General features: G+C 43.7%; 1 protein-coding gene across 1 annotated transcript in view; it reads right to left on the reverse strand.

Annotated features, from left to right (window-relative positions):
- ATP8B4 (ATPase phospholipid transporting 8B4 (putative)) overlaps positions 1 to 20901 on the reverse strand; it is a 336358-nt gene that overhangs the window by 43519 nt on the left and 271938 nt on the right. The window contains 4 exon segments of the mRNA XM_073653088.1: positions 1203 to 1241; positions 1243 to 1351; positions 1449 to 1554; positions 20042 to 20153. Coding sequence (XP_073509189.1) covers positions 1203 to 1241; positions 1243 to 1351; positions 1449 to 1554; positions 20042 to 20153 — 366 coding nt within the window.

Raw genomic sequence — 20901 nt, forward strand, 5'->3', positions numbered from 1 at the left:
AAAAGGCTTCTAAGACATTAGTAAAAGGGGTCTGTTTTCCATAGTATGTATATGGTATTACAGCCCAACCCCATTCACTTAAATAGGTATAAGATGCAAGACTAAATACATCCCATGGACTAAAATGGTATTGTTGTTTTCAAATGTCAAACATCACCACTGAAAGTCTATCCTTATAGTCACAAAATAATACACATCAAGTTGAATCTATTCTAGTCTATTTTATTTAAGAGCTTTTAGGATTAAAATACAGTTCCATTAACAGAATTGAACACATGCATAGATGATTAGTAGAGAAAAAAATATTTTCGCTCTCTAAAACTCAATTATTAGTGAAACATTTTATCATCAACTGGAGAATGAGATCAAACATAATGATGAGGTGAAATGCTTGATTATAAATCATTCTCTTCAATAGCGCACGTTCCAATAATAGTAACACAGTCCCTAATGAAAACAAATTCCTTTTGGCAAGACAAAGAGCTCTAGATTTACTGGAATCCAGGGTAGGGATTATAGCCATAGTACATGGGGTATGGAGACTATTTTACAATATTTTAAAGGTTATTCTGTACTCAGAAATAATGACAGAAAGGATATCCTGCAACCGCAGGCATGAGAACACTGTGCCATAACTAAATCCATCGTATTAAAAAAAGAACAAACTTTAACATATGTCAGTGACGAGAGATTATATTTTGCTAGATATAATCCTAATTGTTCAAGTATTAAATATTTATTATTGAATGTTATCCCACCACTGGGACCTCCAGCAAACCTAAGAACAGGACTCTGGATCCCAAGAACCGCATGTTCAACCTCTGCTCCATTCATTGTTTATGGTCTTGATAAAGAATGCAGAGTCCCATAGACAGTGAATAGAGTGGAGGTTGAGCATGGGCACCTCTGGTCAATTCGAGATGGTGCAATGCAGAGCCTTGTTCTTGGCATCCAGAGTACCATCACTTAAATTTCTGGGAGTCCTAGCTTTTGGAACCTCAGCAATCAGTAAGGTACTTCCTAATGTAAGGATTGGGGCAACGTTTGGTTCTAGGTGACCAATCACCTACAGTAAAAGTTGATCCAAAAAAAAAGCCTGGGTAAAACAATTTTTTTGCCACTATGTTTTCCCATTTGTCGTACACAAGGGGAAATAATGTACAAAACACATAATAGCTGATAAAAAAAAGAAAGATACTTACCAAGCTATGTCCATTAATGACTAAGGCATATTCACCAGTTTACAGTTTCCTCATAGACAGAGTGAAGCTTTGTTTCTATTGTCTTCTCGGAGAATTGATGCCCATTGAATAGGTTCCTACTCTGTCCAAAAGTGGCATCTTTCACTTTCCTAGGAAAGAAAGATATAAACGGAGTTCAAGGCACTATACTTCTCTGTTATGGCCAGTACCGTAATTCTGTCAGCAGTAGTGATCGCAGCCTATTACCTTAGTTCTTCTCGCACTTCGGTTACTGTGCGGCCAGACACTATAAAAATATCATTCATGTCGTCAGTGAGCATGTGGCACGAATACCCAATGTTCATGGCCGTTTCTGTGAAGGAAATAAACACACAGAAACTGTTATATAAGCAGCAGAGGGCAGATACTCTTAAAATGATCTGATCGCTATCATTTATAAATGATAATTTTTGCATGCTAATTTATAAAGCGATTTGGCTTTAATCTTTTAAAAATGTTCACCCAAATGGCCTCCAAACCCGTTTACTACTTTATCTACTTGTCTGATGTGATATCTGAGTACGTAATCCTTTTTCTATAAACCTGGTGTATGACTTCTGACAGTGATGTGGGCTGCAACTTAGGAGGGTCTTTGCTTCAGAGCAATGTATTCAGTGCAGGTATCCTTCTCTCAGCCTTCTGGAGCATTGCGCTGTGTCCTGGAGGATGGTGTGCTGTGTGCCCTGGAAGATAGTGCTGTGTGCCCTGGAGGATGGTGCTGTGTGCCCTGGAAGATAGAGCTGTGTGCCCTGGAGGATGGTGCTGTGTGCCCTGGAGGATGGTGCTGTGTGCCCTGGAAGATAGTGCTGTGTGCCCTGGAGGATGGTGCTGTGTGCCCTGGAAGATAGTGCTGTGTGCCCTGGAAGATAGTGCTGTGTGCCCTGGAGGATGGTGCTGTGTGCCCTGGAAGATAGAGCTGTGTGCCCTGGAGGATGGTGCTGTGTGCCCTGGATGATGGTGCTGTGTGCCTGGAAGATAGTGCTGTGTGCCCTGGAAGATAGTGCTGTGTGGCCCTAGAGGATGGTGCTGTGTGCCCTGGAAGATAGTGCTGTGTGCCCTGGAAGATAGTGCTGTGTGCCCTGGAGGATGGTGCTGTGTGCCCTGGAAGATAGTGCTGTGTTGCCCTGGAGGATGGTGCTGTGTGCCCTGGAAGATAGTGCTGTGTGCCCTGGAGGATGGTGCTGTGTGCGCTGGAAGATAGTGCTGTGTGCCCTGGAGGATGGTGCTGTGTGCCCTGGAAGATAGTGCTGTGTGCCCTGGAGGATGGTGCTGTGTGCCCTGGAAGATAGTGCTGTGTGCCCTGGAGGATGGTGCTGTGTGCCCTGGAAGATAGTGCTGTGTGCCCTGGAGGATGGTGCTGTGTGCCCTGGAAGATAGTGCTGTGTGCCCTGGAGGATGGTGCTGTGTGCCCTGGAAGATAGTGCTGTGTGCCCTGGAGGATGGTGCTGTGTGCCCTGGAAGATAGTGCTGTGTGCCCTGGAGGATGGTGCTGTGTGCCCTGGAAGATAGTGCTGTGTGCCCTGGAGGATGGTGCTGTGTGCCCTGGAAGATAGTGCTGTGTGCCCTGGAGGATGGTGCTGTGTTGCTCTGGAAGATAGTGCTGTGTGCCCTGGAGGATGGTGCTGTGTGCCCTGGAGGATGGTGCTGTGTGCCCTGGAGGATGGTGCTGTGCGCCCTAGATGATGGCGCAGTGTGCCCTGGAGGATGGCACAGTGTGACCTGGACAACCACTAGCTCCTGTCTCCTGCACTGTGTCATTAGCACTCTGGCACCACTGCTCTATTCAGCTTAGGTAGTGCTGCAGTGCATGCTCAATTTCCTTAGCTATCAAATTACAGCCCTGAAGGTGAATATTGGCTTCTTAACATTTTGTCAAAAACAACCTCCTCTGTAGCACTAGATGTACTTCTATCGACTGCCCTTCCCACGGTATATATATATATATATACACACACAAAATATATATATATATATATATATATATATATATATATATATATATATATATATATATATATATATATATATATATATATAAACACACACACAGGGTGGGCTATTTATATGGATACACCTAAATTAAATGGTAATGGTTGGTGATATCAACTTCCTGTTTGTGGCACATTAGTATATGGGAGGGGGAAAACTTTTTCCAGCTGGGTGGTGACCATGGTGGCCATTTTGAAGTCGGCCATTTTGGATCCAACTTTATTTTTTTCAATGGGAAGAGGATCAAGTGACACATCAAACCTATTGAGAATTTCATAAGAAAAACAATGGTGTGCTTGGTTTTAATGTAACTTTATTCTTTCATGAGCTTTTTACAAGTTTATGACCACTTAGAAAATGTGTTCAAAGTGCTGCCCATTGTGTTGGATTGTCAATGCAACCCTCTTCTCCCACTCTTGACACACTGATAGCAACACCGCAGAAGAAATGCTAGCACAGGCTTCCAGTATCCATTGTTTCCGATGGAAACAATGTGGAAAAGTGGAAAAACACACTACAGGCTGATCCAACTTTGATGTAAAGTCCTTAAAACAAGTCAAAATGAGGCTCAGTATTGTGTGTGGCCTCCACGTGCCTGTATGACCTCCCTACAACGCCTGGGCATGCTCCTGATGAGGTTGCGGGTGGTCTCCTGTGGGATCTCCTCCCAGACCTGGACTAAAGCATCCGACAACTCCTGGCCAGTCTGTGGTGCAACGTGACAATGGTGGATGGAGCGAGACATGATGTCCCAGATGTGCTCAGTCGGATTCAGGTCTGGGGAATGGCCGGGCCAGTCCATAGCTTCAATGCCTTCATCTTGCAGGAACTGCTGACACACTCCAACCACAGAGGTCTGGCATTGTCCTACATTAGGAGGAACCCAACCGCACCAGCATATGGTCTCACAAGGGGTCTGAGGATCTCATCTCGGTACCTAATGACAGTCAGGCTACCTCTGGCGAGTACATGGAGGGTTGTGCAGCCCTCCAAAGAAATGCCACCCCACACCATTACTGACCCACTGCCAAACCGTTCATGCTGAAGGATGTTGCAGACAGCAGATCGCTCTCCACACTCTGTCACATGTGCTCAGTGTGAACCTGTTTCCATCTGTGAAGAGCACAGGGCGTCAGTGGCGACTTTGCCAATCCTGGTGTTCTGTGGCAAATGCCAAGCGTCCTGCAAGGTGTTGGGCTGTGAGCACAACGTCCATTTGTGGACGTTGGGCCCTCATACCACCCTCATGGAGTTGGTTTCTAACTGTTTGTGCAGACACATGCACATTTGTGGCCAGCTGGAGGTCATTTGTCAGGGCTCTGGCAGTGCTCCTCCTGTTCCTCCTTGCACAAAGGCGGAGGTAGCGGTCCTGCTGCTGGGTTGTTGCCCTCCTACGGCCCCCTCCACTTCTCCTGGTGTACTGGCCTGTCTCCTGGTAGCGCCTCCAGCCTCTGGACACTACGCTGACGGACACAGCAAACCTTTTTGCCACAGCTCGCACTGATGTGCCATCCTGGATGAGCTGCACTACCTGAGCAACTTCTGTGGGTTGTAGAGTCCGTCTCATGCTACCACGAGTGTGAAAGCACAACCAACATTCAAAAGTGACCAAAACATCAGCCAGAAAGCATTGGTTTTTAATATTTGCCAAATGCCAGAATAATGAGAGAGAGAAAATGTTTTATGGCATTTTTATTACTTACTGCAAAGTCAAAAGTTTACATACATTAAGATTACTATGCCTTTAAACAATTCTGGACTGCCCATATGATGATGTCATGTGTTTGGAAGCTTCTGCTTTTTTGGCAACATCTGAGTTAATTAGAGACGCACCTGTGGATGTATTTAATGCACACCTGAAACACACTGATTCTTTGTGTTGCATCATGAGAAAGTCTAAAGAAATCAGCTAAGATATCAGGAAGTGAATTGTGGACTTGCACAAGTCTGGCTCATCCTTGGGTACAATTTCAAGATACCTGAAGGTGTCTCGTTCATCTGTACAAACCATTATACAAACAAGATGGGACTGTCCAGCCATCATACCACTGAGGAAGCAGACGGGTTCTGTGTCCCAGAGATGGCCGTGCTTTGGTCCGACATGAGCATATCAACCCAAGGACAAAAGCAAAAGACCTTGTGAAGATGATGGCGGAAGCTGGTAAGATTGTGTCAATATCCACAATGAAACGAGTACTGTATCAACATGGGCTGAAAGGCCACTCAGCCAGGAAGAAGCCATTACTCCAAAAGAAACATAAAAAAAAACAGATTAATGTTTGCAAATGCACACAGGAACAAAGACCTTAATTTCTGGAGACATGTCCAGTGGTCTGATGAAACAAAAATTTAACTTTTTGGGCATAATGACCATCGTTACATTTGGATGAAAAAGGGAGAAGCTTGGAAGCCTAAAAGCACCATCCCAACTGTGAAACACGGGGGGTGGCAGCATCATGTTGTGGGGTTGTTTTGCTGCAGGAGGGACTGGTGCACTTCACAAAATAGATAGCATCATGAGAAAAGAAGATGATGTGGTAATACTGAAGCAACATCTCAAGATATCAACCAGGAAGTTAAAGCTTGGGCAGAAATGGGTCTTCCAAATGGACAATGACCAGATGCATACTGCCAAAATGGTAACAAAGTGGCTTAAGGATAACAGAGGCAATGTTTTGGAGTGGTCATCACAAAGCTCTCATCTCAATCCTATTGAAAATTTATGGGCAAAGCTGAAAAGGCAGGTGCGAGCAAGGCGACCTACAAACCTGGATCAGTTAGACTAGTTTTGTCAGGAGGAATGGGCCCAAATTCCGACCAACTATTGTGAGAAGCTTGAGGAAGGATATCCCTAACGTTTAACCCAAGTCATTCAGTTTAATGGCAATGGTGCCAAATACTAATGAAACGTATGTAAACTTTTGACTTTGCAGTAAGTAATAAAAATTCTCTTTCTCTCATTATTCTGGCATTTGGCAAAATATTAAAAATTGCGGTAATCCTAATTGACCTAAAACGGGAAAGGATTACTCGGATTTCATGGCAGATATTGAGAAAAACATTCATATGTGTCTTTTTATATAGTGTATGTAAACTTCTGGTTTGAACTGTATATACCGTAATTTTCGGACTATAAGACACACTTTTTTCCTCCAAAATTTTGGAGGAAAGTGGGGGCTGCGTCTTATAGTCCGAATATATATATGTATACTATTGCTGTGGATGGTGGGGGGTGTGTGTGGAGCGGCAGCGGGGGATGAGCGGCTCACAAGAGGTAGCAACCACCTGCTGCAGCCTACACTGTGCCCGCTACTAAAGAAAATGAATATTCACTGCTCCCCACGTCCCTGGTCGTGGAGAGCAGTGAATATTCATTTTCCTTAATAGCGCGCACATTGTACCAGCAGCGCGGCTCCCGCTGCGCTCGGAGGTCATGTGTGCCCGCTATTAAAGACCATGAGTATTCACTACGACCCACTCCCATGGGTTGTAGTGAATATTCATGCTCTTTAATAGCGGGCACACGTGACCGCCGGCCGCAGCAGGAGCCGCGCTGCGGCTACAGTGTGCGCACTATTAAGGAGAGTGAATGGTCACTGCTCCCCATGCACACAGTCCTGGCATGGGGAGCAGTGACTATTCCGGCACAGTATCTCACAGTGTGAGGGCGCATGGCAGTGATGCTATGCGCGGCACACACAGTGAGATCAGTGTCGGCAGCAAAGAGGTGAGTATAATTGTTTATTTTTTTTTGTGTGCAGAGTGATGGGGATCAGGGGGTGCCAAGCATAACAGGATGGAGGGGTGCCATGCATACAAGGAAAAGGGATGAGGGGGGCCATACATACCAGGAAGAGGGATGAAGAATGCCATACATACCAGGAAGAGGGATGAGGGGGGACACGCATACCAGAATGAGGGGTGCCATGCATAACAGAATGAGGGATGGGGATGCCATGCATATTAGGGAGAGGGATGAGGGGGCCATGCATACCAAGATGAGGGGTGCCATGGGGTCATTCCACATCAAGTGGACCAGTTTTAAAACTCGTCCCTGTTAGAACCTTGCTCTTAGGTCTTTTTTCCTTTGCTGGTCACATGACCTTGTTGGCCTATTTAATCCTGCTCCGCCCTTCTGGCTTTGCTGGACTTCATTGTATATCTACTTTCTAGCTAGCCTGTGCTCTGTGTCTTGCTCTGTTAGTTTGCTTGGTCTACTGACCTCTATGTTCTATATATTTTGTTTGTTCGTCTGTCTGCTACTATTTCTGTTAGGAGGTGTCCCATATTCCTCCCAGTCCTTAGTACTTGTAGGGATTCCTTCCCCACATCTATAGGTCTCCGTACAGACTAGCTTAGGACTTTAGCAGGTCTGATCGCAGGATCAGGTCCCCTGTTACATCGTAGGGATTAAGCTGAGTTCTATCGTAGGGACAGATCTCCTCTCTTTCCTTAGCTCTGGTAGCAGAACATAACAGTAAGTCCAGCCAGCAAATTCTCTAAGGAAAGATTTTTCTGTTCCATCATGGTGTCGGTTCAGGATTTGGTTCATCGCCTGCAGGGACTCTCTCTGGAGGTGGCCGAGCTCCGTCAGCACGTGAGTAACTGTCCTGGAGCACATTTCTTGGAGCCTAAGGTATGTTTGCCGGATTTATTTTTTGGTGAACACCGAGAATTTTTTCATTTAAAAATGCTTGCATATTGTATTTTCGTTTGAGACCTAAGTCCTCTGGGGATGAATCCCAGCGCGTAGGGTTCATAATGTCACTTTTGCGCAAAGAGCCTCAGGAGTGGGCCTTTTCTTTGCAACCTAGTGATTCATGCTTCAGATCAGTGGATAGTTTTTTTTCTGCTTTGGGACTATTATATGATGATCCTGACCGTGTCGCATCAGCTGAGACCGAGTTGAGACGTTTAAAACAAGGATCAGGTAATGTGGAAAAATATTGTACTCATTTCCGTCGTTGGTCTACTCAAACAGGGTGGAACGATTCTGCTCTGAAAAGTCTATTTCTTGCTGGGCTCAGTGAAAGGGTTAAAGACCTGCTAATTGCTTATCCTACACCTGAAGATTTGCAACAGGCTATGCAATTAGCTATACGGGTGGATAGAAGACTGCGTGCAAGGGTTAATGAGAGCAAATCCTCTGCTATGTCAGTTTCTGGTTATGAGAATGTGTGTACTAACAGTGGTGAACCGATGGAGATTGGATCGGTGGCACCTCGCTCTCAAGAAAAAGATCGTCGATTTTCTGAAGGCTTGTGTTTCTATTGCGGAAAATCTGGTCATTTGATTAAAGGCTGTGAGCTTCGTATGAAGAAAGAAAAAAAAATGGTCAGTCACGCCCGTATTGCCTGTTTAAATTCCAAGGGTATATTTTTAGCTGCTTCCACGATTGCTCAGAAAAAATTAATGGAATTTCGGGTGTTTGTTGATTGCGGGTCTACTCTGAATGTAATTGATGGGGGATTCGTGGAAAGACTCAATTTAAAACCTGAACCTTTATCATCCCCCATTGCTGTGGTTTCTGTGGATGGTTCCCCTTTGAAGAATATTACTCTCAAGGTCTGTGAATTTCCTCTCACTATTAATGGTGTTCACCATGAGAAATTGGATTTGGTAGTGTTGAATAACTTGCCTTCTCCAGTAATATTGGGATTGCCCTGGTTAAAATTTCACAATCCTGTACTGGATTGGTCTACCAGTGAAATTAAATCCTGGAGCCATAAATGTTATGACAAGTGTTGTAACGGGCGTATTGCAGCTTTGGATAGGGGAGAATTGCCTGTTCCTATTCAGGATTTTTGGAGAGTTTTTTCTGAGAAGGAATCGCAGGTTTTGCCTCCCCATAGAGACTATGATTGTTCTATTGAATTTGTCCCTGGAGCGACTCTTCCTAAAAGTCGTTTATTTAACCTTACTATTCCTGAGAGGAAGGCTTTGGAGGAATACATACAGACAAGTTTGGCCGCTGGTCACATTAGGCCCTCTAAGTCTCCTGTGGCGGTTGGATTTTTTTTTGTAAAAAAAAAGGACGGCGGTTTACGTCCTTGTCTGGATTTTCGTGAGATTAACAAAATTACTGTACGCAATCCTTACCCACTGCCATTGATTCCTGATCTGTTTAACCAGTTAATGGGGGCCAAGTGGTTCTCTAAAATTGACCTTAAGGGTGCATACAATCTGTTGCGCATGAAGGAGGGTGATGAATGGAAGACTGCTTTTAACACTCCTGTGGGTCATTTTGAGAATCTGGTTATGCCTTTTGGTCTTACTAATGCTCCTGCATTTTTTCAGAATCTGATTAATGACATCCTTAGACCTTTGATCGGTAAAAATGTGGTTGTGTATTTGGATGACATTTTGATTTATTCGCCAAATCTGGAGTCTCATTGGCGGAGCGTGCGTGAGGTATTACAGTTATTAATGGACAATTCGCTTTTTGCTAAGCTGGAGAAATGTGAGTTCGCTGTACAGAGAATTAGTTTTTTGGGCTACATTATCTCCAGCAAAGGTTTTGAGATGGATCCGGTTAAGGTTCAGGCTGTGCAGGAATGGCCTAGGCCTATTGGTTTGAAATCGATACAGAGGTTTTTGGGTTTCGCCAATTACTACAGAAAATTCATAAAAAATTTTTCTAGTATTGTCAAACCTCTGACTGATCTCACCAGGAAAGGTGCTGATGCGGTTCAGTGGTCTTCTGAGGCCATTGAAGCTTTTGTGTATCTCAAGGAGAGGTTCACCTCTGCTCCCATCCTTATGCAGCCTGATGTTACTAGGCCGTTTTTGGTTGAGGTTGAAGCTTCCTCTGTGGGGGTTGGCGCAGTATTGTCTCAGGATAACGGGGATGGATTACATCCCTGTGCCTTTTTTTCAAAAAAATTTTCGGAGACTGAACTGAATTATGATATTGGTAATCGGGAATTATTGGCTATTAAACTCGCATTTGAACACTGGCGCCACTTCTTGGAAGGTGCGGAATTTCCCGTTCAGGTTCTTACGGATCATAAAAATCTGATATATCTTGATGCTGCCAAGCGCCTGAATGCCCGTCAGGCTAGGTGGGCACTGTTTTTCTCGCGGTTTAATTTCTCCATTACTTACATCCCTGGTACTAAGAATGTTAAGGCGGATGCCTTGTCTCGCAGTTTTTCTCCCATAGTCGGTGCTGAGAAAGAGGAGAACATTTTACAAGAAGGTGTTGTGATAGCTGCTTTGGACTCCGTTTTGGAAAATGAGATTCTTAAAGCACAGGAGAATGCCCCTTCTAACACTCCTCATGGGAGGTTGTTTGTGCCTGGGACCTTTAGGAGAGATTTGTTTGTTGAGTGTCACAAATCTCGGTTGGCAGGTCATCCCGGAATCTCTGAGACCAAGAGACTGGTGGGTCGCAGTTTTTGGTGGCCTGGATGGCAGAAGGAAGTCATTAAGTGGGTGCGTCAATGTACTATATGTGCTAGATCTAAGTCCTCACATACTCCTGCTGCGGGGTTGCTTTGTCCTTTGGAGGTTCCCAGTGCTCCTTGGACACATTTGGCTATTGACTTTATAACTGACCTTCCCCCCTCTGAGGGTTTTACTGTCATCTGGGTGGTCGTGGACCGTTTTAGCAAGATGTGTCACTTGGTTCCTTTCGTCAAACTGCCCTGCGCTAAAACTCTCGCTAAGGCCTTTGTCAAGGAAATTGTCAGACTTCATGGCGTTCCTACTGACATTGTTTCTGATAGGGGTCCTCAGTTCGTGGCTCGTTTTTGGCGTGCCTTTTGTGATAGGTTGGGAGTTCATTTGTCGTTCTCGTCCGGATATCATCCTGAATCTAATGGCCAGACAGAAAGGAAAAACCAGGATGTTGAGCAGTTCTTGCGTTGTTTTGTGGCAGACAATCAAGAGGGGTGGTCTGAGTTTCTGCCACTTGCTGAATTTGCTCTGAACAATCATACATCTTCTTCTGCTGGTTGTTCGCCTTTTTTTTGTTGTTCTGGGAGACATCCGTCGTTTGGGTCGTTCTCCAAGTTGGGATCTGCCGTGCCTGAGGAGGAGAATTTTTCCGGTGATTTGGAGAGAGTTTGGACGGATGTGCGTGGTAATCTTCAGGAGGCCAACAGAAAATCTAAAGACTACTTTGATAGGAAACGACAGGAGGTTTTGTTCGCTGTTGGTGACATGGTTTGGTTGTCCTCTAGGAATCTGCGGTTGAGGATTCCTTCAAAGAAATTGGGTCCCAAGTTTGTAGGGCCCTTTAAGGTGCTTCAGGTTGTCAACCAATCTGCTGTTAGGTTGGAGGTTCCTACCTCCTGGAGAATGAATCCGGTATTTCATGTCTCTCTGTTGAAAAAAGCTGTTGTATCGGATTGTGACGCCTCTGCCTCTGTTCCTCCGGTGGTGGAGGACGGGGAATATGAAATTTCTCGCATCCTTAACTCTAGACGGTATAGAGGTAGTTTGCAGTATCTTGTGGCCTGGAAAGGTTTCGGTCCCGAGGATAACTCTTGGGTGAGGTCGGATGATGTTTCCGCGTCCAGACTTATCAGAGCGTTTCACAGGAGATTTCCTGATAAGCCTGGTCCTAGGGGATCCGGAGGATCCTCTTAGAAGGGGGGGTACTGTTAGAACCTTGCTCTTAGGTCTTTTTTCCTTTGCTGGTCACATGACCTTGTTGGCCTATTTAATCCTGCTCCGCCCTTCTGGCTTTGCTGGACTTCATTGTATATCTACTTTCTAGCTAGCCTGTGCTCTGTGTCTTGCTCTGTTAGTTTGCTTGGTCTACTGACCTCTATGTTCTATATATTTTGTTTGTTCGTCTGTCTGCTACTATTTCTGTTAGGAGGTGTCCCATATTCCTCCCAGTCCTTAGTACTTGTAGGGATTCCTTCCCCACATCTATAGGTCTCCGTACAGACTAGCTTAGGACTTTAGCAGGTCTGATCGCAGGATCAGGTCCCCTGTTACATCGTAGGGATTAAGCTGAGTTCTATCGTAGGGACAGATCTCCTCTCTTTCCTTAGCTCTGGTAGCAGAACATAACAGTCCCCACTCGACCTTCTCCGATTTTGTTGAAAATTTATAAGGATGTACATGTATGTTTGAAAAGAGGTTCTGTAAATTTTTAGGACCAGATCTCAAATACATTGGGCACTGTTGACCTTTCACTGGAGGTTCCACCAAGCCTGCGGCTTCAGCTAAGAGGATTTTGCAAACTTTGGCACATAGCCATTAGAGTTCTATACTGGCTATGATGCTGAAATTTGGCATACTAGCTCAACTTTTGCTGCTAAACACAATAAAATTATTACCGGCTATGACAAAACAATATTTCGGCCGCAATTTTGTGTCAAAGTAGCTTGTAAAACGCGTTGCATAAAATGTATGCCAAACTTTGCCCATATATAACTCAAGACCAAAAACCAATAGTATCTGGTGCTTTGCCCTGTACACCAAACATCTACATGACTTTGCATTGCTGCAATATCATGGTCAAATCATATGTATTTGTGGAAATATTCACACCCACATATGATGAAAAACTTAAAAAAAAACGAATTTTACCTATTTTTAGGTCAAATATCTCAAAAAGGGTACCCCTAAAATATATTAATTCTGATATCATTAGAAAGAGCACATTTTTCTCTACAAGGATCATTGGTTTTTTTTTGGGAGTCTCTCAGTTTAAGAAAAGAAAAATGCCACTGAACATGGTGTTATTTATGCGCGTAATGCATTGATTTTGTGTTTGATTTTCAGATTCTTATCACATGTTACAGAGTTGTATTGTTGCTAGCAATGTCTATTATAATCAAAAACCTATAAACCTTTTTGTTTATGAAAAGTTATTGACTATTGTTACATTTTAATGCATATATTATTTATTTTTTAGCGATGGAGAATGAAATTAATGAAGAATCGGCCCAGTGCTCTATCGGCCTTGCGAACAATTCGAAGTGCCACCTTAAGACATTCACCCATAGCAAGGATGAGTTGAAATTGTTTACAAGCTTTGGATTGGATGAACAGAAATTGCTGCGTCGACGAGTGGGACTAAATTTTGACGAACATTCACAAATCTGTTTACACCATGAAGCTTCATTCCTGACCAAATATGAGCATTTGCAAAAATCGTGTTGCAGTCCTTTTGGGAAGAAAAGTCATAACACCAAAAAGAATTTGCGAGCTATCAATTTGTTAGCAGCTGACCAGTTCAACGAATTTACAAAGAATGATGTGAAGCCTGGCCAGAAGATGCGTGCATCATGTCAAAAAGAATTTGCTAACAGGAAAAAATCAGCTGATCCAGTTTCCTCTGAATCAGATCCAGATGGAATGGAATGTTCTCCTGAAAGTCTAAATTCAAGCTTAACATCCATTGGCATCTCTCCTCTGAAATATTCACGGGTAAGCCAGCGGGATTCACTTGGATAAGCAAGGAGAAAGATAAGCCAGGTACAAAATGCATTTTCTAGCAAGATTGCTTCAATTAGAGGGCTTGAGCCGAAAGACATTGAGCAAACAAAACAGCACAGTGCAATATGTGTCTGGATTACAATCACCTTTTGGCAGATTTGAAGCAAAAGCTGCAGGTGTCCAGTCGGGCAGAAAAGGTCCAAATCTTGACATTGGCACCTAAAAGTTGGTCCATTAAGGCTATATCAGACGAATTCGGTGTCTCTGAACGAATGGTCAAACAAGCTCGAAAGCTTAAATGTGAACATGGGATCTTAGCCTTACCTAGAATCAAGTGTGGCAAGAAAGTTTCTGAGGAAGTGAAGAAAAAAGTGCAGGCATTTTTTGAGGATGATGAATTCAGTCGAATGTGCCCTGGTAAAAAAGACTATGTATCAGTGCGAATAGCAGGAGAAAAAAAGCAGATGCAAAAGCGACTATTACTGAGCAATATGAGGGAAATGTTTGTTGCCTATCGGGATCGGAATGGCCCTGAAATTGGATTTTCCAAGTTTTGTGAGCTTCGGCCAAAGTGGTGCGTAACCGTTGGATCTGCTGGAACACATTCCGTTTGTGTGTGTACCATTCACCAAAATGTCAAACTAATGCTTGCAGCATGCCCAATCAATGATGACTACAAAGAGCTCATATGCAAAATGGTCTGTGGAATTGAATCCAAGGACTGTATGCTTGGCCGTTGTGATAAATGCCCGGGTCTTGAAGTTTTAAAAGAATTTCTAGTCAACGTGTTTGTCAACAGTGACCCTGAAGATATTATTGAGTTCAAACAATGGATTCACACTGATCGAGACACGCTTGATACCAAACAACTGACTATAGAAGATTTCATTGAAGAATTGGTTTTGAAAATTTCTAAACTTTGTAGCCATCACTACATCGCCAAGCATCAAAGTAGCTATTTGAAATCGTTGAAGGAAAATCTGAGACCTGGAGAGCTTGTGATCCTTATGGACTTTGCTGAAAATTACTCATTTATTGTTCAAGATGCCATTCAAGGTTTCCACTGGGAAAATAGTCAAGCTACAGTACACCCATTTGTAATTTACTTCAAGGAGTTAAATGGTGAAGCTGCGCAGAACATCAGCTTGTGCATAATCAGTGATTGCTCACGACATGACACAGTTGCAGTCCACACTTTCTTAACAGTAATTGTGGAGTATTTCAAGACTCTCATCTATGGGATTCATCATATCCACTACTTCAGCGATGGATCTGCAGCCCAGTACAAAAATTTCAAAAATTTTCTCAACTTGTGCCACCACAATGCTGATTTCAATATCAGCGCTGAATGGAATTTTTTTGGTACCAGTCATGGAAAGTCACCCTGTGATGGGATTGGAGGGACAGCAAAGAGGTTGGCAGCTCGTGCCAGTCTTCAACGCCCAACTGAAAACCAAATACTGACCCCGGTGGATTTATTCAACTTTTGCAACGAGCAACTGCATGGAGTCAAATTTTTTTTTTTTCCAAAAGAAAAAATTGACGAAATACGGGTAGTTCAAGAGGAAAGGTTCAAAGATGGACATACAATTGCTGGAACAAGAGAAAATCAACAGTTTGTGCCAATTGATGACAAAAAGATTCGCATTTCAAGGGTGTCAAATGACCCATCATCTTTCATTGCTCATGTAGATAGATCTGTCAGATCAGAAATGCCTTTTGTGCCAATTGCAAACCTCCAGCCAGGGCAATACATTGCCTGCATTTACGATAGGAACTGGTGGATTGGAAATATTTCTGAAATTTCAGTCGACGACCATGATGCATTAATAAATTTTATGCATCCTCATGGACCAGCTAGCTTCTTTCACTGGCCTGTGAGAAATGATACATGCTGGATTCCCGAGCAGTCAATCATTGTAATAATTCCAGCACCAGCTGCAACAGCAATGGGCCGACAATACAGCTTCTCTGAACCGATTATGTTGCAAACGCAGCAACAATTCCAGACCACTTAGACTGAACATTATGGCTTGGGAACCAACAAAAGATACCCAATATTAGGCTTGGGATCCTAGGCAAAGACACCCACCCTCAGGCTTCGGAACCTGCGATAAAGAGACCGCCCGCGGCTGGCCTTGCACGGCTATCGGCCATGGCTCCTAGGCGATGCGGCTGCCAATTCTCGAAAGACAGCATTATTACAATTCTTAATAGGATTATAATACCAATTCTTAGGGAATTGGTTGTGGTATAACCACCATGAACCAACGCAAGGGTTTGAATAGTGCAGTTACCATTCATTGCTTATTAATAAATAACACCATGTTCAGTGGCATTTTTCTTTTCTTAAACTGAGAGACTCCAAAAAAAAAAACAATGATCCTTGTAGAGAAAAATGTGCTCTTTCTAATGATATCAGAATTAATATATTTTAGGGGTACCCTTTTTGAGGAATTTGACCTAAAAATAGGTAAAATTCGTTTTTTTTTTTAAGTTTTTCATCATATGTGGGTGTGAATATTTCCACAAATACATATGGTTTGACCGTGATATTGCAGCAATGCAAAGTCATGTAGATGTTTGGTGTACAGGGCAAAGCACCAGTTACTATTGGTTTTTGGTCTTGAGTTATATATGGGCAAAGTTTGGCATAAATTTTATGCGACGCGTTTTACAAGCTACTTTGACTCAAAATTGCGTCCGAAATATTGTTTTGTCATAGCCGGTAATAATTTTATCGTGTTTAGCAGCAAAAGTTGAGCTAGTATGCCAAATTTCAGCATCATAGCCAGTATAGAACTCTAATGGCTATGTGCCAAAGTTTGCAAAATCTTCTTAGCTGAAGCCGCAGGCTTGGTGGAACCTCCAGTGAAAGGTCAACAGTGCCCAATGTATTTGAGAACTGGCCCTAAAAATTTACAGAACCTCTTTTCAAACATACATGTACATCCTTAGAAATTTTCAGCAAAATCGGAGAAGGTCGAGTGGGGACCACTGGTCCACTTGACATGGAATGACTCCATACATACTTGGATGAGGGGTGCCATGCATACTTGTATGAGGGATGAAGGGTGCCATACATACCAGGATGAGGGATGTAGGGTGCCATACATACCAGGAAGAGGGATGAGGGGTGCCATGCATACCAGGAAGAGGAGTGCCATGCATACCAGGATGAGGGGTGCCATGCATACCAGGATGAGGGGTGCCTTGCATATCAGGATGGGGATCAGGGGGGATGCCATGCATACCAGGATGGGGGATTGGGGTGTCATGCATACCAAGATGGGGGATTGGGGTGTCATGCATACCAGGATGGGGGATTGGGGTGCCATGCATATCAGGATGGGGATGAGGGCCACATATAACAGCATGGGGGATATTAACAGAATTGGGGGACATTACCCCTATAACAGTGTCAGCAGCAGGCCCCCTCTCCCTTAACAGTGCATCTTGACCACATTTTTTGCTTACTTTTTTTTCTATTTTCCCCTAAATCCTAGGTGCGTCTTATAGTCCGAAAAATACGGTATATATCCACAGCCTAGCTCAGTAGAACTATACTGGAGGTAATCAGTGTCTTGATGTGATGACCAATACATACCAATCCACTTCTGCTGTGGATTTTCTAAAACTTCCACACTATAGCTAATCTGTCCAAGTGATCATGGTCTTTATGGAGAAGGATGAAGGTGTGGAAGCATTTTTATAACTGTTTTCCAGTTTAGCAGAAACATATTTTACCATTAGAAAAGAAATAATGAGACTTCATAAGACCCAATACTTGTAGATGCTGGGAAGTACAACAAAAGAGCGATGATCTCCACTTATAGCCATATGATACAGGGGAAATAATCATGACAATAGCATGCAATTCAATAGTCCATATTTACTACTGCATACAGAGAATTGGAGAAATTTGTACTCTTTACAATGCTTGCATATTGCCACCACCACTTAAAAGGGTTGTCCGGTACTTTGTGCTTTTACACAGTTACATAGTTTATAAGGCCGAAAAAAGAGAAGCGTCTATCCAGTTCAGCCTATTTCTTGTGAACTGCAGCTATTCCGCAGCGTTGATCCAGGGGAAGGCAAAAAAACCCCATGCGGTATAGGCCAATTTACATCATTGAGGAAAAATTCACTTCCCGACTCCAATCTGGCAGTCAGATTAAATCCCTGGATTAATTAACTATCACTAAGCATAAGATGTAATTTTATTGTTCTCAAGAAAGGCGTCCAGGCCTCTCTTGAACTCATTAAGTGAGTTGGACATCACCACTTCCTCTCCCAGAGAGTTCCAGAGTCTCACGGCTCTGACCGTAAAGAATCCCCTTCTATGCTGGTGCAGGAACCTCCTTTCCTCCAGACGCATAGTGTGCCCCCTCATCATTGTCACCACCCTTGGTATAAACAGGTCATGGAAGAGATCTCTGTACTGCCCCCTGATGTATTTATACATGTTTATGAGGTCTCCCCTAAGCCTTCTCTTTTCCAAAGTAAATAGGCCTAATTTTGACAACCTCTCTGGGTATTCTAGTCCCTCCATTCCCTTTATTACCTTAGTCGCCCTCCTTTGTACCCTCTTTAGCTCCAATATGTCTTTCCTGAGCACAGGAGCCCAGAACTGTGCACAATATTCTAAGTGCGGCCTTACCAGCGCTTTATACAGAGGAAGAACAATGTTCTCATCATATGCCCCTATTCCTCTTCTGATGCATGCCATGACTCTATTTGCCTTCGCAGCTGCTGCCTGACACTGGGCACTCCAATTTAATTTGCTGTTAACCAAGACGCCCAGGTCCTTCTCCATGTCAGATTTCCCCAACGGTTTCCCATTTAATATGTATGGGTGACTGCTGTTTTTCTTTCCCATGTGCATGACCTTACATTTATCGGCATTGAACCCCATTTGCCATTTTTTGGCCCAACTCCCCAAATTATCTAAATCCTCCTGTAGCTGTGCCCTATCCTCATCTGTATTAACTACTTTACAAAGTTTAGTATCATCTGCAAATATTGCTATTTTACTATGCAACCCTTCCACTAGATCATTAATAAATATATTAAATAATATAGGGCCCAAGACAGACCCTTGAGGCACCCCACTAGTAACCCTGACTAGCTTTAATGATACATACAAGCTTCTTTCTAATTACCTTGCGCTGCTGATACTGCCTGTGAGCGGCGGCATCACGTGACCCCCGGCTGCAGCAGGCGTTGACATTCGTTGACGTCACGACAAGTTGCGGCTGCAGCCGGGGGTCCCTCTTCCGCGTTCCACCAGTGGCTGCTGGGTTGTGGGCGGGGATACCCCGCGCGTCACACTAGGCATCCACCGCACGCTCTCCCTCTCCTCATTCATTGGAACAGTGCGTGCTGGATGCTGGATGTGATGCGTGGGGTAACACCGTCCACAACCCAGCAGCCATCGCGGGGACCCCAGTGCCGAGTCACGCCTCACTTGTCGTGATGTCAGCATGGGGTCACGTGATGCCTGTGAGTGGCCACCGATAGCGCCGCTCACAGGCAGTATCACCAGCGCAAGGTAATTAGAAAGAAGGTTGCATTTATCATTAAAACACACTGGGATTTTTTTAAAAGTCCCGGATAACCCCTTTAAGGTTTCTCTATTTTGGGCTAGATCATAGCTTTACAACAAGACCAAGATGTGACTCTTGCTTTCATATATAACTTTCAATAGAAAATTATATAATATATGTTCTTGGTAGGGAAAGAGTTAAAGCATCACATTCTGGCCACCTCCAGCTTCCAATAAAGGGAGTTCACTACATACAGGGCTGTTTAGCTCAGTATAGCGCAGACCTGGGCAAAGTGCGGCCTGTGGGCCACATCCACCCTTCTGGCTGTTCCAGTTTGGCTTGCGGACCGAGACAGCCAATTGGCTGAAAACAGTGTACATAGGGGGCTGTGTGTGGGCTTATACTGTATGTAGGAGGTGCTGCATATTGGATCATACTGTACATAGGAGGGCTGTGTGTGGGCTCATATTGGATATAAGGGAGGTGTCAGCATACTTAATTCTGCTCGATGTTGAGTGATACAATTAATATAAAATAATCATAATTAATATGTTAAAATTAATATTGAGAAGAATGAATTTCAGCCTATTGGTTCTGCCCTATACAACAGACATGGCCTCTCATGTGGCCCCTTGGGAAAATTAATTGCCCACCCCTGGTGTAAAGCAGTAGGTTGCCTTTAGTGGAGGCTGCAGACAGCTCCTAAATATACAGTAAATGCCTAGAGCCCTCCATTACAACAAAGCTTTGACCGTTATCACATTATCTTTAGACACAATTAAGCATAGTAAGTGGCTGAGAATCATCATCTAGTATTAGCATGCTAAAAGCAATGATGCAGTAAATATATACAATTTCCAGCATTACCCTGCTTATCTCCAGTCAGAATCCACAACTTAATGTTTGCCAGTAGGAGACTAGCGATGGTATCGGTCACTCCTTCTTGTAGCTTGTCCTCTATTGCAGTAGCACCTAGTAGCTAAAGCAGATCACACAATAGCAGCCATGTTTTAAAAGAGCATTCAATGAAGGATTAGCCATGACACATGCAATTCACATGCCCATAACTTTGCTAAACTTAAAACACAACATTTAGTACAGAATTAAAAGAGTTTCCAATTCATATTAACATCTGTCTTTTAGATCAAAAGGTAGACAAGGTGAAAAAACATCACAAGGGAAAAGGTATTAAAAAAAAAGATTATTCCACCAGTTACATGTGGCAAAATTTTCAACCGATGCTCAAAAAATTAGTAAAAGATTTCGCAAAAGCAGCAAAATATAATGTTGAGATCACATGACGTCTGTCCAACCGCAGTCAACTCAAGTCACTGGGTGTATGGTAATAAAATAGAGAAATACAAAGAAAAGAGAGTGCTCCATGTGACGAAAACCCAGGACTGACCGATGGGAGAGATGTTGCACTCACCTCTGATGGTTGTGCAAACCAGGCACAATGCCGAGAATGAATATTGGTTAATGGTGATCCTGGAGCGCAGCAGCACCCTCTGCCTACTCCTAGCATCTAGCTCAGGAGCCATGTTGTAGAGTGGGAGTGGTGGGCGGCGGTAATTGTGATTCACACCTGATGAAGGGGACGGATTGTCCATGAAACGTGTGGTGCGAATAAATCTATACTTGTACCCAATCTGGCTGGTTCCTGACTGAAATCATGGCGCCCCAAGGACCAAGGATATCCTCCGCCACCACCACTCCCACTCTCTTCA

The sequence above is a fragment of the Phyllobates terribilis genome, unplaced genomic scaffold, assembly GCF_046119375.1.
Source record: "Phyllobates terribilis strain yellow unplaced genomic scaffold, ASM4611937v1 Scaffold_11__3_contigs__length_659146591, whole genome shotgun sequence".
NCBI lineage: Eukaryota > Metazoa > Chordata > Amphibia > Anura > Dendrobatidae > Phyllobates > Phyllobates terribilis.